This window comes from Mytilus californianus, unplaced genomic scaffold, assembly GCF_021869535.1.
Source record: "Mytilus californianus isolate M0D057914Y unplaced genomic scaffold, xbMytCali1.0.p SCAF_10, whole genome shotgun sequence".
Classification (NCBI taxonomy): Eukaryota; Metazoa; Mollusca; class Bivalvia; order Mytilida; family Mytilidae; genus Mytilus; species Mytilus californianus.
The window spans coordinates 34,717,429-34,744,950 of NW_026262582.1; the positions used below are offsets into that span (position 1 = coordinate 34,717,429).

The 27,522-nt window shown below is 33.0% G+C and overlaps 1 protein-coding gene across 1 annotated transcript; it reads right to left on the minus strand.

Moving 5' to 3' along the window:
- Positions 1 to 2,978: 2,978 nt before the first annotated feature.
- On the minus strand, positions 2,979 to 27,308 carry LOC127717992 (solute carrier organic anion transporter family member 4A1-like). Its single transcript, XM_052223868.1, has 12 exons — positions 27,004 to 27,308; positions 26,283 to 26,608; positions 19,520 to 19,723; positions 15,579 to 15,681; positions 13,864 to 13,985; positions 12,735 to 12,856; positions 11,747 to 11,885; positions 9,347 to 9,545; positions 8,151 to 8,322; positions 7,222 to 7,529; positions 4,585 to 4,649; positions 2,979 to 3,545 (listed from the first exon to the last, which is right to left on the minus strand). The coding sequence occupies exons 1-12, from the start codon at positions 27,291 to 27,293 to the stop codon at positions 3,265 to 3,267; spliced, it is 2,331 nt and encodes a 776-aa protein (XP_052079828.1). The 5' UTR covers positions 27,294 to 27,308; the 3' UTR covers positions 2,979 to 3,264.
- Between the last annotated feature and the right edge of the window lie 214 nt (positions 27,309 to 27,522).

The window sequence follows — 27,522 nt, forward strand, 5'->3', positions numbered from 1 at the left end:
ATAGCAATAAACATGTTCTTTATCGCTACTTTTTCTTCTTTGGTTTTTTTAATTTATGGTTATAACGATTCAAGATTTTTCGTATTTTGCTATGTAAAAGGTAAAGCAAAAATGACGCATTTGGTTTTGATTTAACAGTAAAACATTTTTACACACGTTTTCTCCTTTGAAACTGCCTGTCCAAATGGAATCAAACTTGGCCACAGACATCATAATTGTGGTATTTAGTTTTATCGATATGTCGTTCCGACAAACAACATGGCCACCACGGTTAAAATAATAAAGTAATAAAGGGGTAAAATGTAACTTGCGTCTTTTATCTTTTAAAGCGAGAGAAAATCAGGCGAGACAGAAATGTTCGGAATATCAAGGTCTATCTGCTTTATTTTTTTACCAATATATATATTTTGACCTTATAGTGGGTATTGCCATGTTTTGCGATTTATTCGATTGCATACTAATACATTTGCACCGTTTATATTCTTATATCTTTTGGTACTAGAATAGTCGTCTGCTCTGTAAATGTACCGATTTTGTCCTTTTCCTTATTGTGACATTTTGACTAAATTCTGATTCGTATTACGGGTTATCTATGCATAGACAACAGGAGGCGCTTACCCTATGGACGCACCATCAGCGTTCAGTCCGTCTGGTGTTTATGAGATTCACCTAGGGTTCTTTTTTTATGTTGCTTTGGTTAATGAAAAATTAAATTACCAGTTTGAAATCAGTTAACTGCTGTTTTGTCTTCCTTAGAAACCATTTTGTTCAAGGACTTTCTGTTTCGCACGTTCTTTGTTAATTGACAGATTTGTTTTTAAAACATAGTATTGACAACTCCCTTTGAAATCGCCATCACATCATACATGAATATTGTATTGAAATGTTGTTCCATCTCGAATAAAAAGTAAGATCGATTGATTTTTCCTTTTCCTAAACAGCCATTTTTTTATCTCTACAGTTTTTCTATCAAAATTCAGTGTCCGTAGTCCCTGCTTCATAATGGATAACGTAAAATCAAAAGTGAAATCCTCCCGAAAAAAAACCAAACTCCGATGTAAATAAAGTATGCATCGTAAAAACAATATGATTATGTAGTGCTGTAAATGGGTATGTTTTGAATTCCTAACCTGTTCTTTTACAAATGAAGATATTCAACGTTCTGTATTTTTAACGTTTGTTTATGTCGTCATTGTTCTCTTTGTTTTCAAAGGGAGGATGACTAGTAATGTATAAAAGAAAGAAAAAGAACAGAAAAATTAAAAATAAACAGCTGCGCCATGAGCAATAACTTCTCAATGTCATATCAGAATTTTTTGAAAAACAAAAGGGAGGTTACGTCAATAGATATAAACAATTAACCAAAGTTTCATGAAAACTGTTGAAAGCATATTTGAGTTATCGTCCGAAAACTGGAAAATTCACCTTTTTTAAATGAATAAAACCCTACAACTCGGAAACGTAAAATCTAAAATTTATAAAAATTGAAAGGGAGCTCATGTCAATAATATAAACAATTCACCAAAGTTTCATGAAAACTGCTGAAAGCATTTTTCAGTTATTGTCCGAAAACTGGAAAATCCCCCCTTTTTTAATGAATAAAACCCCATAACTCGGAAACGTAGAATCATAAATTTATTAAAAAACGAAAGGGAGCTCATGTCAATAGATATAAACAATTCACCAAAGTTTTATGCAAATTGGTTTAAGCGTTTTTGAGTTATTGTCCGACATGTTGATGACGGACGTACGGACAGACGGACGTACGGACAGACGGACGGACAACGGTATACCATAATACGTCTCGTAAACGGACGTATAATATTGTTTAGTATGTTTTATCCTGCAATCGCCCTTTTATTCATATTTTTTTATACAGATGTACAGATAGCACAAAGCGATTTCAGTACATTATGAGAAGGGTGATTTTCACCTTGACACACACTTCTCTGATACCTAAACCGGAGTTAAGTTTTAACACTAGAATGGGTACTTTGGGGCCTCGATTGGTCAAAGTTGCCCCCGACTCTGACCTAGAGATTAATTTGCTGATATCTCTTCGGTTTGTCTGTCCCCGCCGAGTGGCCCGGTGGTTCTCTCCGAATACTTCGCCCTCCTCCACCAAAAAACAGACATCCTGGTGTCCTAGCTATATATAGCACTCCCTTTGTGCTGGGTGGGGATTTTCCTTAAAAATATTGTTGTAAACATGTTAGTGACACATCTCCATTAATCCCGATAGAGAGTTTACACGGGATCCATTGTACCCTCGCAGATCGGGTGCTCCGAATAACGGAAGATTCTACCAGTGCATACATACATGTACATTCCTGTTTACGTCACATGCAGTTGAATTTATATGCGCATCCAAAAGTGGCAAAATTATCAGTTTATTATTGATGGTGGCCGCAAAATGGTAAAAGTAGAAGTAGAATTGAGAGGTCCTAATCGCGGTCCGCATTTAAGTTTTGTCGATTTCATTAAACACTATACGTTTAAGTTGAAAGTTAAATTGCAGGATAAAACAATATTCGTACAGTATTATTGCCTCGTTTTTTCTTTATTTCTAATTCTCGTATAAATAAATTGATAAATATTTTCCTTCAATGTACGAATATTGTATATATTTATGATTCGACGACAAACTTTAACTTTTTTGCTTATGATTTACGTTTTAGTATGTCGTCAAATCATAGATATATACAATATTGAATTTTGTACATTGTAGGAAATATATATCAATATAATATGACAACTGTACTGCACCGAACTAACATCTGAGAATAGAAAAATAAATCGTATATCTAAAATAAAGAGATGTGGTATGATTGCCAATAAAACAGCTATTCGCCATAGTCAAAATGTCGTGAATGGAAGTAACTATATATATAGGTCACCGTTAATAAAAATAAAAGGTAGACAGTTCTATCCTAACAAAAAAAAAGCCCAAAGCAAAACAAACACAACACTGTTAAACATAAGGGTAAGCATTTAATAGAACATATACAATATACATTTTGTCAGATAGTCGATTGCTTCGGTCAAGACCTTGTCGTTCTAAAATAGATTTCTGATAGCTCGTCGTTAACAAGTTGTCACGTTTGAAGCATGCGATACATATTTATAAATAGTAAATGTATTTACTTAAATATGATGATGATAAAATGAATTGTATCCCTGAAAAAAATACCAGTATTGTCCAACAGTTATGATATGTCTAGAAATGGACTATGATAGGTATGCATTTATCAACTCCACACCTTTTTATAAGACACTCTCTCGTGTTTCCAACTGTTCAACCGGATGCATTAGTTTTTCAGCGCACTCTGTATCAGCGTCTTCCGGTGGTGCCTTGTAAAAATATTGAGCTAGGAAATAAAACAGTACTGCTAAACCTTTCATTAAACACCACCATATAAAAATTTTGATTCCCATGTCCGTCTTTTGATAGATCCAGCAGTTACCCGTCTCCCCACAAATATTCTGCCATACTTTACAAGCACTATCAATGATAGCACCGAGCATTACTGGACCAGGGGTCGTACCTGTAAAGATATATTATAATCATTAATATTATTATCATTATCATTATTTGCAGTTGTTGTTGTTGATTGATTGATTGTTGGTGTTTAACGCCTCTTTCAGGACTCTTGATTATATCATGGCGGCAGTTTGTATTTGTGAAGGAAGCCGGGATACCCGGAGAGAATTACCGGTATTCGATAGGAAAGCTGGTTATCCTAGTCAATTGAGTTCTTAAAATTTAACGCTAATGCCAAGAGCGGAATTCGAACTCGCAACCTCAGTGTTGACAGGTTAGATCACTGTAGATGAACTACATTATTAAAGGCAAGAAATATATATGTTACATGCATCGTTTCGCCATACAATTGTTATATGTATTGAAAGGAGGAATCGAAAACCAACAATCTGTTTCGGTGTTTCGGTGAGAACTTTGTCACTGAACTGATACGGCGAATGATCTTTCTTTTTCAAACAAAAAAAAGTGTATTTTCGTTCTTTGTCTTTCATGTATCCATACTTTCAAATATGAGCACTTGATAAATACCTCTTATTTGTATATATAACGCTTATACTTTGTTTCGCTTATACTTTACTTTTTTCAATTTTTTTCCGCGAAGGAAAATATTTCAACACACTTATAATATATAGACTATCCATGCTGCCTATTGTTGAAGACTGCATGTTGCTATTCCGGCGTCTTTTGGTGTTTGTGTCTTTGGATTGTAGTCTAATGATTATTGACTGCTGTTTGCTTTACGTCCAGTGGCAAATAGTTAATGCATGTTCAAGACGATAGTCTCATTAACATATCCCACATATCTCATCTTCAAAATTATCAAAAATATTTAAAATGCTACCCCCTTTTTTATGCAGGTGTCAACTATTATAACTAACATATAAGTACTCAAACTTTGAAATATTCACAAATGGACAAATTGATTGCGATCGTCTGTGTCATATGTTTCCAAGTGATATTTTGTATTAAGTAAGTCTATTAACCTATACTTATAAATCAATCATGAAATTGAACAAAGTAGCGCAAAACGCCAACAAACAAACCTAATAATCGCAACAATAGCCACTGGAATCCTATTGCTAGAGCTCTTTCAGATTGTGGAACGCATCTACAATATAAAGTATTCCATTTATTTTTTTAAAAATTTACGTGCAAAATATTCAAAATCATATAAATGATACAGTTTTAAAAAAAAACACGGTAACCCTGACTTGACCATAATAATTTAAATAAATAGTCTGGTGGATTTTGTTATAATCGGGAAAATCCATTGGGCTCCGATATCATCAAAAACTGTTGAAAGTTTAAAACATCATATTAACGTTGGTTTTGTAATACTTGATCAAACAAATCGTCATAATCTTCAACATTCACTGTGGTAAAATTTTCCCTCATTTAGTTTTACGTAAAACTTGTTTAATTTACATAATTCAAGTTAAATCTCAAGTTTTTAGTGTATTCATTTAGTCTTTTCACAAAATATTATGACTTTTTGTAACGTTTTTATACTGATATTTTCGGTATATTGATAGAAAAAATAGCTAGTAGTAAATGAAAAATAACAAATAGCAAATAAGTAAAAAGAAATAATCAGAAAACAAAGAGAGAAAGAAAAATTTGCCCCGGAGGTTATATGTTATATGATTTTTGCTGTGCAATGTGTTGCGGCTATGTTTGCTTTCTCATTCTTTCTTTGTATTAAAGGAAATTTTTATAATGTTGCAACATATCTCAATAATATCATAGAATTTTTATATGTAAAAATATAATGTCTTTTTGAGAGATTTTTCATAACCAAAAGGATAAAAGGATGACCTTGGATAAGGTCAACAAGAGGGTAACCTAATGACACAAAAAAACAAAAGACACTAATGGATCATCATTCAGTACGCTCAAACCTAAACATTTGAATGTCATAGATTCTTAAATATGCGTCAACGTTAGGAGCTATATGACCTAAAGGACATAAACAGAATAGCCAAATTCATCTAAAGGAAATAAACAGAATAGCCAAATTCATCTAAAGGACATAAACAAAATAGCCAAATTCATCTAAAGGACATAAACAGAATAGCCAAATTCATCTAAAGGACATAAACAGAATAGCCAAATTCATCTTAAGGACATAAACAGAATAGCCAAATTCATCTTAAGGACATAAACAGAATAGCCAAATTCATCTTAAGGACATAAACAGAATAGCCAAATTCATCTAAAGGACATAAACAGAATAGCCAAATTCATCTAAAGGACATAAACAGAATAGCCAAATTCATCTAAAGGAAATAAACAGAATAGCCAAATTCATTCAAGTTCAACTTTGCCTAGGGGAGTTGGAACCTTAGTTACTGAAAAAATTCTGAATCGCCCATAGTATAAAGAAATGAGAATAAATACATGCAATACGGCTACCAAAGACTTGCCATTACATGTAACTCCAAAAATTATAATCTCAAGGGATGACTGGGGTATAGACATATAGTCACCTGATGTCTGGGATTCGGCTAGAGAAGCGTGTTCGTTTTGTAATGCAGGGTGTTTGAATACACAGCCACGTTTAATCGATATGGGGAAGTTATATCCGAAACCTCATGTAGAGAGAGGGCCGTGCCTCGACGCGTTTAAAAATTATGGCAACAACTCTTCTGGGGGTCCGTAGGTGGCCTGTGTCAATGCAAAATGTATGTCCCTAACTCAGTAAAAACTCTACAATATTCCAGTTGCAGATAAAATATCCTTCCCTGTGTCAAAGAATGTGGTACGAGTTTTTATACGCTCGTTTACGGGACGTATTATGGTATAACCGTTGTCGGTCTGTCCGGCCGTCTGTCGTCAACACTTCGGACAGTATTTCCAGTTGATCATATACATTCATTTAAAGCATAAAGACAGACTAAAAGGGTGACGGGCGTATCTTGCGCTCATGGTACAGCTTTCAAGCAATCATACCTCATGTCCTTTTTTGATATTAAGAGATTTCATATAGCAATACAAAAAAAAAAAACTAACGGCCTGATTTATACCACGAAAATAAACGAAGAAAATTATGACTGAAAGCAACCAACCGCAACCACTAGATAACGGACTTCAGGCTTAGGACAGACAGGACCAAACCATGTTTCTTGAGCGTCAAACCCTCCCCTTACCCGAGACAGTGGTATATTAACACACCATAAAGACATACTGTAAAAACAAATCAGAAATAGCTTTACTGATAGAGCGGACACGATCTTTACCATAGGACATGGGGTTGTCAACTGAAACCAAAGTTTTTGACCTTGACCTTTGACCTAGGAAGTTTTACATACATTATGAAACACCCTCTGGTGTTGGTTAATATACATGTCAAGTATAAAGTATGAAATTATAACGGTTCTCTAGATATAGAGTGAACACAATTTGTTACGGACGGACGGACAGACTGATCACTAAAGGGCGACCCGACATTTGGCGGGGCCCTAATTATGATCATAATAGTTATTTCAAATTTAGACTAAATTTTGTTTTCAGTATATTCTATACATACAATAGATATGTTTCGATATGACGTAATTTAAGTTTTTGCGTTATTTCCCTTGTCGCCATTTTGGAGGGGGAAGTAACTCGTGCTCAAATTTTGTCAACCGAACCCTATCAATATACTAGAGCTTCTCTCGTATTTAAGGTTATTACTGTCATACCTCATTGTTGCAGTTTGACATGGTGACACTGTTGAAAAAGTCAGAAACATTCCGATGAACAATAACGGCGCCACAACGTACATCAAAATACAGTCGGACATACAAATTCCTTGATATGCTCCCATTGGAGGACCTATTGGACCAGTCATGTTTGATGAATTTGATAACATAGAGTTCGTAGTCCTTGAGAAACCAATTGAAGGCATTGTCGTTTTACTCATCTGATCTGTTTGTTCTAGTTGTTTATTCATAGAGTTGTTCATCTTATATGTTATGCTTTCTTCAACACATTCACAGTCCAAATACATCTACAACATCATATATATTTAATGGTTAATATATTAATAAAAGTTGGACAACAATTGGACACAATTTTTTATTTCTGTCTCTGAAACTTAACTTCATTTTTTTCAATCTAGACGGTTTTTAAACCTTTCTTTCGTTCTATCATAACAGTGAAAACAGACTTTGTGCCTATACTCTTAGGATAAGTATAGTAACTTAAAAGTTAAATATGATCTTCTATCTCTTACTTCTGCATTACACGTGTATCTATTTTGATATAACTTGCTTAGTTTGTTGTCATGCTCTCAGTAACAAAACGTGGTTTGTTCTATAAACCACAAAATTAGCTTGAACAATTAAATAGTGAAGTTTACAGTGTCTTCTTTGTATTGTAATAGAACTTCATTTACTTGTTATTCCATGCTTAATTTACTAGCACATTGGTTGACAGAATCAGCGTACCCTTCCGGGGCACCGGATGTCACCCTTGAAGTTGATGGTTCGTGTTGCTAAGTCTTGAGTTCTTTATGTAATGTTTTATGGACTTGTTTGTCTTTTCGTTGTTTTTATCATTTTTGTCAGTTTCTCTTCGACTTTTGAGTTTTGAATGTCCCCTTCGTTTCTTTCCCCTCTTTTTGTGTTACCTTGATAGGTCCCATTGGTGATTTTATAAAGGAATGCTTAGATGAACACCCAGCGTGACATGGTGAAAAATACTGTGAGCCATCTAATCCACATACGGGTTCATATACCATAGCTGAACATCCGCATTCCGCATTACATGTTGCCCCTAAATTGTGATCAGAATCTCTGTTTCTGTAGACAAAGAAAGAAGTAGTGAACTTAAAATGTACTTTGGTAATTACTATTTTCCACAAAAATAGATTCCTTATAATCAATTTAAACCATCTTTAAAGTCAGAGTTGTTCTATAATAAGAAATATTTTCTCAAGGTCAAAATTTAATATGATTGAAAACAACAGATTAAAGTCTTGGATATTTTCTGAAATTTAATGAATAATATTGTTTAAAATGCAAATCTAATGTGAATTTTCCATATGAAACAATTGAAATAAGATAACAGTAATGCGTAATTCCGTCGGGGCATCGATTAAATCTAAACATTTTGTAGTTCTTAATATGAATTTTTGTGATCATGTCATCGTTTATATTTTTCCTTGCAATATTTAAAATATCTTATAGAATCAATAAAATATTGTTTTCATGGCTACCTGTTTGTAATGTACTTTAATGTGGACGACAAGAAAACAGTATTGAAGCTTTCAAAAATAGTATAAAGATACAATAAAGGGGGGCATATGGTTAACACTATTGATAAATAAGGTAGAGAAGAAAAACAAGACCAGTTACATGCAACACTACACATGAAAGAAGGTATAAATGCCCTTTACCGTCAGGCGTCAAATGGTCATTTTTGGCTATCGTTAGCGTCAAATTGGTTAAAAGGTCAGAGGTCTCAAATAATTATCGTTACCGTTATTTTTGGAAAAGATTTAACGTGATTCGTCAAAATCAGTTGATTTTTTTATCGTCTAAAAGAAAGAGTACATTTTATCGTCATGCACCAAAAATTACCGTTAACGTCATTTGGCAAGAATTTTTTACCGTTATTCGTCATGAAGGTACCCCATTACGACCCTCATGAAACTTGATTGAACTGCAAAAGCCCCATCAAAAACAGGGGGTAACATTCTGTGATTCCGTAGGGTTCAAGACATTTCTGCTCTACTATTTGCACCCGGCATGTTGCTAGTGTAAATCTATAATATTTAATATTACATTATGCATGCAAGTATACATGTAATTAAACGTTAGTTACCTATGTGTTTTATAATCTATTGTTACACCACTAATGCGTTGGGTTGGGCATTCAATTAGAAATAAGCAACCAAAAAATAAAGCAATGAAACCAAGTGCTAAATTAAACCGGATGATACTTCGACACTTCAGTTTCTTCTTTTTCACAACATATCCTCCCACAAACATACCCCCACCGGCTCCTGGAACTGTTACACAACCTATAATAATACCGAATTATGAATGGGCTGTATATAGTATTTCAATATATATTCAAAATTAATGTTAAAAGACATATTTTCAATTCTGGGGAATATCAAAACAAAGTAGTGTTTGACTGCCATATTCAAACTTTTGAAGTTGACCTTTATGGAATAACCGTTTCACAGATGATATCGGATATGTTCCTTATGTCGTAACTCCCTTTTCACGAATGTGACCTACCGTATTAGACTATTTACCGGATTTGTAATAACATAAGCAACACGACGGGTGTCACATGTGGAGCAGGATCTGCTTACCCTTCCGGAGCACCTGAGATCACCCCCAGTTTTTGGTGGGGTTCGTGTTGCTTGGACTTTAGTTTTCTATGTTGTGTCATCTGTACTATTATTTGTCTGTTTGTCTTTTTATTTTTGGCCATGGCGTTGTCAGTTTGTTTTCGATCTATGAGTTTGAATGTCCCTCTGGTATCTTTCGTCCCTCTTTTTGAAGCAAGACGGCAGACTGCTCTTTTATCATCTTTTCCACATCATGTCATTTACTTTGTTGTGGCTGAAATAAAATGCTGACATATCTAGCAACATCTCTTGGAACATGCATCGCCATGTAATTGCGCTCTTCTTACCACTTCGTCAATAAAATCGGTTGATTGAAAAACATATCTGACGGGGCGCCAAACCTCTAACTTGTAGCCGTATGTACATGTATATTGAGCAAAATAAAAATAAAAAAACAAGCAAATTTTCATGGACGACTGTTTAATGTCCAGTGGCAAATTAGATGAATAGTCAGGACGAGAAAAGGATAATGTCTCATGAATAACCTCTGCTTTGTACTAGATCGACACACGGAGCTGGGTGTTTTAATGTGCTAATTCACAAGATAACAGTCCACAGGAAGACATGCTATCCTACCCGGTCACATGATTCTGACTTCGAGCCGATCAGTCTTTGTTGTTACGTTTTAATGTTGCATACATTTTTTGTACTTAGCAGAGTAGTAGTAAATACACATGTTGAAGTCTTTGGTTTTACCCGGTCAAGGATCGAACCCACGACCTCTCGCACTCGAGACTAGCACAACCGAGGCGGTTCAATAAAAACAAACAAAAACAAAAGGACATGTCGTGACAAAAAGGTCTTATTGCAATAAAATGAAGAAACGAATATAATGAAAACTGAGACAACTGTTGTTTTAGTTTAACAAACAAACAGTATCCGTTAGATTTTTACGGTTTCTATTGATGAAACTAAAAGCTTAAGGTTTCATGTCTAGTTTTACTTCTAAAGCTTTCACGGAAGTAACATTTAAATTCATTTATTGTAGAATTAAACGCAATTTACGTATTTAATTCGCGTGTAACTGCACCAACTAGCTCACAAACTTTTATTACAGAAAATTCTTATTCGTTTATGAGTTAATTGGTTTCAGTTTACACATCAATAAACTTCAGAAGTAATACGTTTTATTCTTATAATTCTTTATCCGTCTGCTAATTTGTTTTCAAATTAAATTTTGTGGTATCCAGTACGTATATAGATTGCAGTACAGTTAGTTGGTTTGTATCGTGCATGAATATATTGTTTACATTGGGAACGAAAGTAAAACTTTGCAAACTGATATTTCAAAAAGCTTCGGTTTCTGATATCACAAGAAATGGTAGCCATTTTGTTTTTCCTTCCTGAGATCAGCATCGGATTTTTGGTGGGGATCGTTTAGTAGTCTTCAATTTTCTATGTATTTGTTGTCGACTCTTGTTTAACTTTTCGTCGTTTTCGTCATAGTTTTGTTGGTTTCTCTTCGACTTATGAGTTTTGACTGTCTCTTTGGTATCGTCCGCCTTTTTGTAATAAATCTGTCTTCTTCTTCTATATTTAACAATAAATACTTATACCTTATTTCAAATTTGCACAAAACATACTTTTGTATTTTTCGTTTGTTGTTTTGTAATTGGTTTTCTCATTTGAATTGTTTAATGGGTTTTCTCATTTGAATTGTTTTAATTTTGTTATGTCGGGGCCTTTTTTAGCTTACTATGCAGTATGGGTTTTAATCATTATTGACGACTGACTTTTCGGCGACCTATAATAGTAGTTGAAAACGTCCCCATCATTTCATCTGTGGTGGACAGTTGTCTCATTGGAAATCATACCACATTTCTTTATTGTATGGAAGCTACATAAGTTATTATTTCAAATACCCATTATCAAACCAGCAAACGCTGGTGGTAAGTTGAATTTCTCAGCGAAGAACTTTGGTCCAAATGTTGCAACTCCACTAATAATAGCTCCTTCAGTGCAAGCTCCCAATGACATGAACAGAAATGTAGGATTCATAACCTGTAAAAAATAGGTATTATTCAAATGACTGACAATTTATAAAGACAATTTTATTGATTTAGATTGAACGAACAAGAAAAAAACCCCAAAAATTTCAGAGTATTATCCTATATTCATGTTCTATTTAAAAAGGTTCAACCGAATAATAAGCATTGGTTTTCTATACTTAGCTTAAAAACATATAACACGGTCAGCAGTTCTGTGGGATATTGCAGTGGCGGATCCAGGTAGGGGGGGTCCGGGGATTGGAACCCCCCTTTATTGACGATCAATGCATTTGAATGGGGACATATAGTTGGAAACTCCCCCTTTCTCTTAGGTTGGGAACACCCCCCCCCCCTTTTAAAAATGGCTGGATCCGCCCCTGTATTGTAATTTAAAACTTTGTTTTTTTAATCTAAAATATGGAATTTGTTAACACTACAATTTGAGAATCAAAAAGGACTGAAAATTGATTAAAATGTACCGTCTTTACATCCTAGGAGATATTCAGAATTTTAGAATGATTGGTCAACTTCCAAGGAATATCGGTCACTTAATTTTTTTAATTAACGGAATATAACATCTAGGGGTTGCTTTTTCTTTGCACTCGGTATATGTATAGTATATTTATTCCATTTCCGTTTATTTTAATGAATTTACATTACTACCGCGTTTTACTTGAAATTTTATACCATTTTTTCTAATACAATATTCGCTTGATATAAAAAAAATAGTAAGAAAACATACAAACAAACATTGGCATGATTTGTGTGTTTTAAGTATTTTTCTCAAATATTTCATACAGAACGCCAAAAAAAGAAAAACAAAATATTTATATCAGTTTTTCCTCTCTTAACATGTACCTACTAAATTCCACATGGCTATCGGAAAATCCTTCCAAGATTTTCCAAAATTCTCGTCTTTTACTTTCTTGACTTGTTTTCCTTGATAGGCTTCTGACTTTCGTTTTGCTTGAATTCCAGCGCTACCTGAATAATTAGATGCATTTGATTATAAATGCATTCTTATGCAAATGATATCTGACATAGATGGTCACTATATATATATATATATATATATATAGTGAACATCTATGTCAGATTAGAGGACCATATTTTGACAAACAAATGGGGGGGGGGGGGGGGGGGGGTAGAGGACCATATTTTGACAAACAAATGACTGATATTTTAACTTTTTTTCCCTGTTTTTGCAGCGCGTCCACCTGTCTGACTCCGCACCTGGTCTTGCAATTTGTGTCTTGAATTATATACCATATTCCATTTTCCATTACTGAGTTTAGAAAATCTCTTTTGAAAGGCAATAAAAAAGTAAAATTAATGCTGGAAACAAGCGAAGGCAGTTTTTGTTTTACAATTTTTAAGTACGTACATTTCTATATTCATACCATAAGGTAAAAAAGAGTTATTTAAATGCCAGAAAAAGCGCAAGCCAGGGCCGACCGTGCAAGACCCCCATGGGTAGTCAAGGTCATTAAAATAACCCTCGTCGTCATATATATTTATATATTCATTGTACTTATTAGGCGTTTAATTCCTTGAAATTTATTGATTGATTGGTATTTAACGCAACTTTCTGTACTATTGGCTATTTTGTGGCGGTCAGTTTTTATTAGTGCAGAACCTTGAAATGAAGTAGTAAAATAAAATTCAAAGTGAAAAATTGTAATTGATGAGTTTCTGAACTTTGTCTTTCTGTTTGTGTTAATCAACTAACGGGTTATGCACAACGGCCTTGAAGCGTTCAGGTGCGTCTCGAACCAAATAATTAACTATATTGTAATCACTTTTTCCTTTCTAAGATGTTTTTAATTAAATGAAAAACGCCATAATGATCAGAGCAAACACGTATTGTGTTTCCTTTACATTATCGTACAATTTAATCAAAAACCGGCTTCCCATCGCGACATATCAGAAAACGGGAGCAATGCCGTTGCGAGATCGTTTTTTAATTAGATTGCTTATCGTATTGTAATTACCTGGTAACTGTTTTGGGTAGGCGATCATTGGTATGGCAACAATGAACATAATAGCACCACTGGCGAGGAAACTTAGCCACCAGGCACCAACCCAGCGGGGATCAGCGGGTGTTATAGATATTCTATTGGGAAGTAAAATAAGATAATAAAATTATGGAATGCACAACTATTTTATAGATTTGCAAATGAGATTAAGTTAAAAAATGTAGGTCAAGTTTTATCCCTTTCAGTGAAAGGGATTGCTGTACGGCTGTTTTATGTCCAGTGGCAAATTAAATGCATATTCAGGACGAGAATATGCTAGTGTGATATGAATATGAACCCTTCTTTGTATTAGACCGTACAAGTTACGGAATACAATACCTTTTTTTAAATAAAAACATAGATTCTTCCTGTGTTTTTCTTTTCTTTTGTGTGTGTGTTGACGTATCGTTGTCTCATTGACGTAAATCTCACTTCTGTCTCATTAACGTAAATCTCATTTCTGTCTCATTGACGTAAATCTCACTTCTGTCTCATCGACGTAAATCTAACTTCTGTCTCATCGACGTAAATCTCACTTCTGTCTCATCGACGTAAATCTCACTTCTGTCTCATAGACGTAAATCTCACTTCTGTCTCATCGACGTAAATCTCACTTCTGTCTCATTGACGTAAATCTCACTTTTGTCTCATAGACGTAAATCTCACTTCTGTCTCATTAACGTAAATATCACTTCTGTCTCATTAACGTAAATTTCACTTTTCCTTTTTTTTTGGCACATAGGATTAACAATGCAAAAGTGTTTTATAATTTTAACGTTTTTTTATACAAATCTTACAAGATTCTGTCTAGCGCCATAATTATGTCTTTGTTGTTTCATCAGTTCAACTAGAAGTTTAAAAAAAATGAGTATGGTTCAACTTAAATGTATTACAACATTGTATAAGAAGAGAGTCGAAAGATACCAAAGGGACATTCAAACTCATAAGTCAAAAATAAACTGACAACGCCATGGCTAAAAAAGAAAAGACCATCAGACCAACAACAGTACACAAAACACAACATAGAAAACTACAGACTGAGCAACAAAAACCCCGTCAAAAACTTGGGGTGATCTCAGGTGCTCCGGAAGGGTAAGCAGATTCTGCTCCACATGTGGCACCCGTCGTGCTGTTGACAAAGATCTGATTAGCAAAGGAAAACAATAGTTTTAATGTCATCAATTTTCAACGAAACACAACGGAAAGTGAATCAGATTGATTTTTAATTGTTGGAAATTCATGTAGAACAATTAGAGTGTATTTCAGAAAATATTTTGTGTTTATTTTCAAGAGGCTTTTTTATACTGGAAGGAATGGGTACAAGTATACTTTGGCGGAGACCTTTTATCTTATCAAAAATATTTTAAATGCATGATGACTAATTTAAATCATTGAGTTTTAAGACGGGAGTAAATAGTGGGGTTCTCATCTAGAAAGTATAAAAAAAATCAAAGACAGCAATCTACAAAAGTAAACAATCAAATTGGACAAATTATTTGCCAAATAAAACAAAAACAAAGAAAACAAACTACTAGTATATAAAACTTAAGGAGATGTGGTATGATTGTCAATGAGACAACGGTCCTATAAATGAGTTTATATGAAGTGGATGTAGGTAATCAAAGGCCATCGTATATCCTTCAACAATTAGAAAAACTCATACGGTTTCGTCGGCTTTATAGTACACTCACTCAGAAGGATCTTTTCTGTAGAAGTCGGTGAAGAGCCAAAGAGTTTGTCCTCCACCCATGTAACCAGCAGCTACCCCAATAGATGCGGCAGCATATATAAGTCCTACGATAGATAATAAAATAAGAATTATTTTGCTGTTGCTGCTGGGTTTTTTTTAAGTTTTATTTAGAACATACAAAATTTCAGAGGTGTTTCTAAAATAAAACACTAAAACGCAGAACTCTTTGCGATATACATGTATAGCGGTACCAAAAAAAACAAAACCAAACAAAATAGCCAATAGTACTGAAAGTGGCGTTAAACACAATTCATTCAATCAATCAATCAATCAATATATGGGTTTGGCATGATATTTTTGAACTCAATAATGTAAAAAAACAAGAAATAAGCCTTGTGTCAGCCTGCCTTGTAGGTAGCACATTGAGACATTCACTATCTATTTCACGAAAAGTTGGGTTTCTGAGTTTATGAGATTTAAAAACATTTTCAAACAAGAGTGCACACGCTAAAATGTCTCGCCTTCTTTACTAACCATTGATTTTATGTCGATAGTCCTAAATATAAAGCTTTACTACAAGTAACACATAAACTTAACATGATCCAAGAAAATGAGGTCAAGGTCAGATAAACCAAACGAGAAATACATGTACACCTTACAATCATTCAATAAACCAAACATAGTTGACCTATTGCTTATAGTTTCTAAGAAACAGTCTTAACCAAGAAAACTTAACATTGACCAATGAACCATGAAAATGAGGTCAAGGTCAGATGAACCATGCCAGTCAGATATGCACACCTTACAATCAATGTATTCATTAAATATAGTTGACCTATTGCTTATAGTATCTAAGAAACAAACTTAACCATAAAAACTTAACATTGACCAATGAACCATGAAAACGAGGTCAAGGTCAGATGATACCTGCCAGACAGACATGTACATGTACACCTTACAATCCTTCCATACAACACATATAGTTGATCTATTGCTTATGGTTGACGAAAAACAGACCAAAACACAAGAACTTAGCACTGAGAAATGAACCATGAAAATGAGGTCAAGGTCAAATAAAACCTGCGAGACTGACATGTACATCATAAAATATTTCCATACACCAAATATAGTTGACCTATTGCATGTAGTATTAGAAAAAAAAAGACCAAAACTCAAAACTTAACTTTGACTACTGAACCATGAAAATGAGGTCAAGGTCAGATGATACATACCAGTTGGACATGTACACCTTACAATCATTCCATATACCAAATGTAGTAGACCTACTGCTTATAGTATCTGATATATGGACTTGACCACGAAAACTTAACCTTGGTCACTGATCCATGAAATGAGGTCGAGGTCAAATGAAAATTGTCTGACGGGCATGAGGACATTGCAAGGTACGCACATACTAAATATACATGTAGTTATCTTATTACTCATAATAAGAAAGAAATTAACATTACAATAAATGTTGACATTTTTTTCAAGTAGTCACTGAAGCATGAAAATGAGGTCAAGGACAATGGACATATGACAGACGGAAACTTCGTAACATAAGGCATCTATATATAAAGAATGAAGCAACCTTTGTCTTCTAGCTTCTAAAATATAAAGCTTTTAAGAAGTTAGCTAACGCCGCCGCGGGATCACTTTCTCTATGTCGAGCTTTCTGCGACAAAAGTCGCAGGCTCGACAAAAAGAGGTTTGTAAAAATACACCCATTGGAGTATATATATAAATAATGCACGCAAATGCGTAATTAATGCAACGATTTTAATAAACCTTTCTAAAATTGTCCGAATACCAATTTTGAAATTATAAAGAAACTAAAGTTTCAACTCCCTCAGGCAAAGTTGATTTTAAATGGATTTGGCTATTATTTGTATGTCCTTTTTGGTAACATAGCTCTTCGTCTGTTTCGATTCTTATACATCCTTGGCTTTCAAATATTCGGCTTTGAGCGTTCCGGATGAAGGAAAATCCAGAAAAGCGCTTCTGACGAATGAAATTTAAAACGTGTTGTTTTCCTTTTTTTTTTTTTAGAAACACGTGCTGTGTTCATGTAAACCCTACCATACGCATAGTACAGTAAAAGGTAATTCTGTCAATCATTGATCCTTTCCGATGTAAAATGTTGGATATTGTGTATTGATTGACATCCTGTCTGGTATGTTAAAGTGTCAAAGTCCTTGTTTATTATCGGAAAGGCCCAAAATATGTCTGTCAAAGAAAAAGGTTCATCTATATTTAGATGCACAGCTATGTATTCTGTGTGAAGTAATTTTGGCAAGTTTGTGAATTGTTGGAGTTTCCCGTATGTTGAAAGATAAAATCAATGTTTCCTTTTGGAGAACCTACATTAGAAAATCAATCTATAACAGCAATCATTATAGAGGCACATAACAATGCATTTTGAGAAGTAATTATGTCTTACTAGGGTAATTGCATTTCTATAACAACAGTGGGCAATCTTCTTTTTAACAGACAACATACGGTCAACGGGACACACGACTAAGACATAATAACACGCACCATCTGTTTTTCTGGTCGTCCCATATATATATATATTAGTCTATTGGAAAGTTTTAAATAATTAAACACCACCATTCAGAATATATTTTTTTCACAATTTCTTTTTCTGAATGATTCTAGTATGTTTTTCTTTGAATTTTGTGCAATCTATCAGTACCAGTATAAGAAGTGTAACTCTAGAAGGAAAATGTTAATTTGTAACAAGTATTAGAACTTTTCGAAGTATTTGAAGATCCAGTCTTTATTCCAAAATGAATAGAAAATCGCGCATGCTTATTTTAGCAACAACACCAAACTACACTTGCTAATCTGCAACATTTGTTTCAGGTAACGAACTTTGAGTGGTATTTTTAAACTCGTTATGAAATTACAAAGAATTGGATTAGCAATTCCACCTCATTTGTGTTGCGTTTTTTTGTCATTATAGTTGCTTACGTTTACCTTGCAAGGGTACATTTTTAGAAATAAGGACTGTACAATTGGCTTTTTTACACCCACATGTTCATGACGATGTTTCCTAGTACTTTACAAAAACTCTATGAAATTTCCTTAAAAGTAAAAAAATCGCTCTAAATGTATCGCGTTTAGAAATACAACAGAATTTTCTAATACTAGTAGTCTATTTGCAATTTCCGTAACCGACCCTGTAATCAGAGATCCGTTTTGTACGTTCTTTTCACTAGGAGGAACATAACTTTCCATTTCTAGCGGAAAGACCAAATTTATCTGTGCGATATGTACGTAATCTTTTAGTTTTTGAAATCTTTTGATTACATTATTCTTTTGTAAGGTAAAAACTTCTGATACCAATAGCTATTTTTTTTATATAAAAATTAGTATAAACGTATATTAATAAATCACTTTTAACTGATCATGCTAAGAATAGACATCAGCTCTTTTACTACAGTCGGCAAAGGGTAATTGGCAAATAGACTAGTACAGCTAAGCAAGTACAGGTGTATTTTCTATACTTGTTTTCAAAGAAAGCGCGTGAAGGTGTATCTGCTGCATGCAATTATTTGACAGAAATTCTCTCCAGCTTGATGTTACATGAAATATATATATATAAGTTGACCTTAGACAAATTTGGCTATTTTTAGGTCCTTTTGGTTAAAAAGTTTCTTATGTATTCATGTAAAAAATGAATTTATATATCCTTGGTTTCATTTCTTGGGGTTATTAGAGTTCCTTGTGAAGGTAATCAGGAAAAGCGCTTCAAGTGCATACTATTTATAAAGTTAATGTCATATGCTTATCAATTAGGGGCCATACAAATTCCAAACTTGACTAGTTTCAAAGATGACAATTTATGATTGTGTTGACTTTAATCAGATAGTGAATTCTCAACGTTTTTTTTAAACGCTGTATATCGGTGAAGTTTTTCCTGACCGAATCCAAACATACCAAGATATAGAGATGTCATTTCCGCCTTTGTGTTCTCGTCGATGAATGTTGTCCCGAGAGTAAACATGGGAGTTGAACCTGCTCCATGTAAGGCATTGCCAAGCATAAACACATATAAATATTTCTGTAAATGAGATTTCTTTTCCTGTGGACCCTCACACGAATCTGTTGTATTTCTACAAACATTTTCAAATTGATTCAAATCTGAAAAAGAATATTATATAGTAAATTATATAATTATCCCCTCATATTAAATTTCCAAAATTGAATAAAACAAGTGTGTCTGTGAAGAGTGAATGTAATATAATCTCCCCTTTTTAATAAAAGGCAAATTTGACGAATTGGATAGTCCAAGCGCGGATCCAACCATTTTGAAAAGGGGAGGGTTCCAACCCCCGGAACACCATGAAACGTTCACATAATATTTTTTCAATCTAAAAAAAGGCGCTTTCCGACCCATAGAACGCCCCACCCCCTGGATCCGCCAATGCAGTCTATAGTAAACATCTGTTATCAACCATGCAAGGGTTAGTTAGGCTTGGGCTTACCACTTATGTAAAGTGTAATTTGGTCACTTATATGTTGTGTTTTGTGTACTATTATTTGTTTTTAGGTCGTTTTTTCGTATTTTGTCATGGCAGTACCAGTTTATGTTCGACTTATGAGTTTGAGTATGCCTTTGGCATCTTTCGCCTCCCTTTTATAAAGGAGAAATATAATTGTTAAATATTAATGAGACCACAATCCATGATATTTAATAAGATATTCTCTAATCTAGAACATCATTTGTAAAATATAAAAATTCTAACATTGAGAATGTATCAGAATATTCATTTTTATGCTTATTACTTAAATGTACAGAACTAGTAAAAAAGCGAAAACAAGCTTTATCTGGGTTTTACCACTTAAAGTGGCATGCCACACACCTCTTTGATCTCTTTGATTCACTCATAAAGCCAATTATGATATACAACTCTGAAGTAACCCATTAAGACATATCTTATCTCTTTATGTGGAGCAAAAATTAGAGCTTTAAATTCTGGAAAAGAAGTAGTCTTTAATAGACATTTTAAGTTTTGCTGAAAAAAGTCCAAATGAAAAACTACATTCGGAATTTTGTAAATTTTTACTTGGATCTAGAAAGAATGCATCTTATCTTGCAACTAGAGCTGAATTGGGGAGACTTCCTATACAATTCAATATCAAATTACAAACTTTATTATTTTTAAAGAGATTTGAATGTTGTAAATTAAATCCTCTTTTGAAAGAAGCTAACATGCTTAGTACCAATGTTACACAATTCAAACACAATACTAGTTCAGACCTAGAAATAAATAATTCATTTAAAGTTTATACAAAAGCAAATACTAAAAACCACAAGTAAATTATAAATTGTGGTCCTACATTAAAAAAATCATTAGAACCGAGGACAGGGGTATAATGTACTATTTACTGTAATTAAATGATTGTGTATATATGTGGATTTTCAGTTAATGTATACTTATTTTGTACTTTGTCAAAAACTAATTGTTGAAAGTTTACATGGTAATAAACATATGAATATAAAATATTCAGTTGTTACAAAGCAACTTGTCAAAATCAATTTTATTTTGAACCAGCATTCCACAGCTTCTACATTAAAGTACATTACCTTTTGATGTTGATATAACTGTGTCCCAAAACTATTACAATGTCATTATAGAATTCTTTATTGTCATATAAGTAAACAAGATACTTGTGACAAATACAATTATTAGACAAATATTAACAACAACAACAAATAAACTGATTTGAATACATATAAAATAACTAAGAGTCCCATGTCCCCGGCTCCAAAGACTGTTTTATAAAGGAACCTGTTTTTTCCACTTGGTTAATATTTCAAGGATTTAGCAGGAATACTAGTTTTTCAGTATCAGAAAGATTTGGAAATATATGAATATATATTGCGATGTCATTAAAAAGTTTTATAAGTAATATTTATCACTTTGACAGTAGAGGAGAAAGTGGTTTTCATCTTCTATGGTTTTACAAGTTAGACATGTTCTTTGGTTTCGAGGTATATTCAGATATATGCCCTTTTCTATAAGTAAATTATGGTCACTTATTTTAAATTTTGTAAATAAATGTCTAAAATTTGGATATCTAAGATAAATTCGTGGTCTTTTTATTTTACTTTAACGCTTTTATAAAGAAAAAGTTTGTAATTTTCGTTTAAGGTGGTACCAAACACCTTGACTGACTAGTTTAATTTTCATTAAAGGAGTAGGCCCAGTAAGACCCCTTTTTGGCCCCAAAATATAGCAGTTTTACAAAATTGTTAAAATGTAAATGTTTAGCTATTTATTGGAAAGAAGAATACTTCTGTTACATAAATGTGGGCTGTTTTTTGACAATACAATGCACATGTATCGGGTACTAGCATCATTAAGTCATGCTAAATTACTGAAATCTTCGAAATTTTAGCATTTTGGTTAATTTTCAGACGGTTTCCGTCTAAAATGGAAGTGGCCGCATTTGTGTTCATTCTTTATATTTAAATGTAAGTTGTATTTGCTGATAATACATAACATATATAAAGGTTGAGAATGAACACGGATGCGGCCACTTTCATTTTTGACAAAAACCATCTGAAAAGTGACATATTATGGCATATTTGATAGATTTTTCATATTTAAGCTTGAAATTGAGCGTCTTTAATGACTAAATCAGTTCAAATCTTTCACATAAACTAATTGAATCGACTGAAGTAGACACTTAAGCGTTTAAAAAGTGTCCAAAATCTTTCATCAGATGAACCTGAATTTTGAGGCCAAAATCGGCCCTTACCGGACCTACTCCTTTTGACAAAATATTTACTGTGACCCTTTGACAAAAATAAAAAAAAAAACTTGAACCACACACTTTATCGGAAAAATTTCATTGGCTATATAGCACTTTAACAAACACTAATTTTGATCATTGAGAAGCTTTATTTTTCCTAAACAATAGAACGTGATTAAAAAGCTCAGCTGATTTTTACAGAGTTATCTCCCTGTAGTGTTATGTACCACCTTAAACTGTTTATTCTTTTTTTTTTTACGTCATTCATATTATGACAGCAAAATATTTTTTTGTATTTCAATATGTATTTCTTGTGTAGAATCTTTGATTAAAGTTGACCATGTATAAACTCCTTGCGTTTTATATATTTTTCTATTGGTTGTCTACCAAGTTCAGCTTGGTAAACCCTATATCAAAAGATGTCTTTGTGGTACCTAGAATATATAATATATTTACAGAAATTAACATGAACCTTTTGAAAAGGAGTCTTGTCCAAATATTTGAAAATATATATATCTTTGTTTTTGATTATAAGAATCACATTGATTCAACTACAATCCCACGTCAATATTTGTCATATAGGAGAGTTGATTGGATAAAAGTGATAGATTGCTACTCCTACATAGAACTGTTGTCCTGTGACCTGCCTTCAGATAGCTGTCAATACGGGGGGAAATATTCCAAACGGACTTATAATTTATAGATTTGGTTGGGAACTATATAGTATTAATTTTTGAACAAAAGTTTACATAGTTATTATTGATATCGGTAATTGTTTCGGTAGTAAAAGTGTTAATCAACGTTGAACATGTACCCCACACCCCCCCTTTTTTTTTAGACATTCCACTTAAAGAAGTAAAAAAATCTGCAAGTTTTGTTTTATAAGAATTGCAAATATTTAATAAATAAAAGATATCGTACAAAATTATTTTTTTTTATAATATCCAATTTCTCAATTTTGTCCCGAGCTTAAGTAACACCATTATATTATTTCATATATATATTATATATTAAAAAAACACACAAAATAAACTGGCGTGCATCATGGATCTTAATATTAAATTTCGTATCTATGAAGAACTATTTTCCATTTAAAGAAGACAAACAAAACACAAGAACAAGAAGAAAACAGCTTAATTGCATTTCCATTAAAAGAAAAGATCATCATTCAAGAGGCTCTCCAAACACTTTAAATTCTTTACGTTTAGATAAGAAAACCCTTTCAATTTTAAAATGTTTCAGAAATCTTTCTGCAAGATATTATTTACTGTATGACGAGATTAGCTCTGCGACCCGTATATTCAGGTATGTACAACCGAATAAAAATATTTGTATCTGCATTCTTACGTAAATAATGACATTATGAATTTACAGACTTATCGAAGGTCAAATTAAACCAATATAATTGCATAAAAATGATTAAATACCGAGTGTATAAATATACTGCACAAAGTCGGAAATTGTGTTGAATTATGAGAAAATCAATTTTAGGAAAGGGTGCTATAAACAGTTTCGTATAAAAAATTAGGGGTTATTCCCCAACTAAAAATAGCCATGAAGGGAAATCCCTTTTATTTACATAATTGGTGAAAAAGTATCATGTTTTATGTATTTGATGGTAAAATTTAGTTAATTAGCTTCAATTAAAACAGGTTGAATAAATAAAATAATTTTAAAAATTAGATTAGATAAACATGTTTTAAGGGGAGACAACACTGTAAACATCCTGCGACTCTTTTCACAAAAATTCTTACGATTAAAATTGATCGTAAGTTTTACTGAAATGTGTATGACTTACGAGTAATTTTACTCTTAAGATTTTTTGTGAAAAGAGTCGCAGTATTTTTGGCAGTGAATATTGAAAACTTATTTGTAGCCACTGTACTCTTTTCGAAGCAGGAGAACGTACCCTGAAGCGAGAATTTTTTAAAAGGCCAGGAAAAAATCTATGAAATTCATACAGTTTTGATTATGTGAAATATGCCTGGATCATGCCTACATGGGTATGCACATGTTCAGATTTGGCCTTTTTTTCCCCATTTTCTCTGGATAGAACTTTTTTATTATATTAAAAGTACACTTTATTTTTATTTCATTATAAACTAGAGAACATTCTGATTCCAGTGATATTTAGTTTTATATACAAGTATCTTTATTAACAATAACACTAAGGGTCACTTATGCATGGTCCTTAAAAATATGACGTCATGGGAAAAAACTGTTGATGCACCATAAGTGAGGACAGTGAGACTGCGACGTAATCTAATATGGCAGACAGGATATTTGAATTTTAAAAAGTCAGATCAGTGTTGTTGTTATCAGAAACGTGTCCCCTTGTGATATCCATGAATTGTTCATGAGTTTATACATGGCTGCTATCTTATATAGTTCAATTACAAAGGTACCACTAACCAATAAACTCATCACAGATACCAGGATTGAAATTGTGTACGCCGGACGCGCGTTTCGTCTACAAATTAAAGACTACGTAATCAGTGACGCTCGGATTAAAAAAGTTAAAAAGGCCAAATAAAGTACAAAGTTGAAAAGCTACACCTTCAAATTATCTTGATACAAAATTACAATATAGCACCTATAGATTTATTGATAAAATAAAATTTATACAGTGGCTATCGATGACAATGTTGCGATTACTGACCTCCAAACCATGCGGACTGAGTTATCGACCCTTATTGTGACTTGTACAGCTGCGCATAGTGATATACATAGAGTAATTCCTGTCCTTTAAATTATCAATGTTTACAGATAAATTTTGTTAATATGCTGTCAGTAAACGTTGATTAGCACTGAGGACAACCCAGGTCCAACCTCTTAATGATATCAATGATAAAAGGATTAAAACAAGAGAACTTATTTCAGACCAAGGTTAACTGTTATATGATAGGTGCTAGCGATAATTTTGAACATTCATCACGAAGTTGAAAATAGCATTTTACACACATATATAAAGTTTTAACCCCAGATTAAGTTAAAAGGGTGCCAATAGTGGAACAGGATCTGATTATCCTTCTGGCGAAACTGAGAAAACACCGAGTTTTGGTTGGATTAGAGTTGTTCAGTTTTAGTAAGTTTTTATATAGTGTTTTGTAGTCTTGTCTTTTCGTCGCTTTTCGTTTTTGGTCATGGTTTTGTCTGTAACAGTTTTGCTTTGGCCTTTTATATTTTATTGTCGTTTTCTGTCTCATTTTTTCCGTCTGTTAATCTCTATTTCATAAAATAATGTAGTTTTAAAAATCGTTAAGAAAAAAGATTGATAACAGTGGTTTTGGAACCGAACCGAACAAAATTACAAGAAGTATTGCCAAATTTAAACGCTTTAAAAAACTATTTAAAGGAAAACTTGAACTTAGAAAAATACATTTCATTTAAAAACCTCTCTGTAGAGGAATATAACAAATACTGGAGTCCCTTGGCCCCTATTATAGAATAATTAATAAATGTCGAATTTTGATTTAAACAACACAAATAGATATTGCAAGAACGAATTAGATTCCATTGTTATTAGATAATTATTTATGTTCAACCTATTGTTGCACCATTATATATTCAATTGTAACAGTTGTTTTATTATTTAATACTTCCTTTGTGTGAATATGCCATTCTGTATACCTTTGTTCATACATGTTGTGCTAGTCTATTTGTTACAATAAAGAAATTTCATTATAAAAAAAACAGTGGTTTTGGGTGATCCGTGTAAGCCGTGTCATGTTTATGCTCTTAAACGTTGTATATTTTTATACATATTTTATTTGTAGTTTTATAGAAATGTAAAAGCTTTGACCATGCGCACATCATAGTATGGAACACTTCCGCGCTTCATACAAATGTGCTCCGGTCAAAATTTTTAAACTCTATAATTTTACAAAAATGAAATATTCAACTATTAATTATAATTGTTCATCTTATATTGTATTCTTACCAGTTGATCCAAAATTATATTCTCCTGCCAGAAATTGTGGCAGAGAAAACACAAACGATCCTATTCCCAATGTTAAAATCCCAATTCCAATTAGTTTTGGTTTGTTCCTTTTTCCTCCATAATAACTAATCGCTAGGACAAGAAAAAACGCAAAAAAGTCATTTGAACTTGCTATTAGTCCTGACTTTGAGCTTGGCAACTCGTATCTTTTTTCTAACGTGCTTATTACTGCATTGATGACACCGTTTACGATAAAACCTTGCACTAAACTAAAAACACATGTCCAGAAAACAAACCAACGAATGGAATTAAACACTTGTGCCCATCTGAAAAAAAGAAAGGTGCAAAATTAGATTAGTGTCTATGCTCTTTCTTTGGTTGTTTGTGTGTTTGTTTGTTTGTTTGTTTGTATTTTTTTTTTCTTTCACTTAAATAAGGATTATGCAACATTTGAAAAGAGATTACCTTCTCAAATTAAATTTAAAAAAAAAAAAATTATACGAACGCTATAGGGATATCATTCGAATATAACGCCCCAGGCCATGTGAAAATTTACAACAAATCTATGGCTTACAGGAATTATTTCGTAAGTATACTGTATATGTCTTGTTCATTGTTGAAGGCCTTATTGAGACGTCTAGCTGCTAACATATATGTCATTTGCACTCTGTTGGATAGTTTTCAAATTTATACCACATCTTCTTAATATTTATATTTTTACCTTGGTTTATAGTTGTACCATCCGTAACGAAGATGCTTATCTTCCCATTCCTTGTCTATGTCAGGTTTTGCGTCACTTCCTGTTAGATCTGAGATTAGTTTATTCTCGTCACTTTTATAGAAATCTAATGGAGCTTTTTCTTCATTTCCGTTAATATTGAATACTGTTTTTGAATTTTTAACATCGGAATAAGAGTTTCCATTTGATGATTTGTTCGGATTATTGTTGGAACCGTTGGTTTTGCTTTCGTGTTTCCATGGTAAATTGTTTTCGATATTTTGGTTATCCATTGCACGTGATTTAGAATTTTCTAAAATAAAAAAAGACAAACAAAACAATGAACACATAACAAAATAAATATGATAGAAAAAGAAGTACTATTTATTTGTTAAAGAATATGTTTGGGAATGATAAAAAGGACTGCAAGAGCTTCTTTTTGAATGTATGCCGGCAGTGGTGGATTTTTATATTTAAATTTTTTTTTAATTATGTGAACGTTTCATTGTGTTCTGGGGGTTG

Bases quoted from the DNA above. Each gene is read 5' to 3' on its own strand.
- LOC127717992 (XM_052223868.1), bottom strand. From the start codon at position 27,293: ATGGATAACCAAAATATCGAAAACAATTTACCATGGAAACACGAAAGC. The intron at 15,682-19,519 runs GTATGTTTGGAT...TATCTATCGTAG, and splicing joins AATGACATCTCTATATCTTG to GACTTATATATGCTGCCGCA. The intron at 7,530-8,150 runs GTAACACAAAAA...ATGATGTTGTAG, and splicing joins CACCAATGGGACCTATCAAG to ATGTATTTGGACTGTGAATG.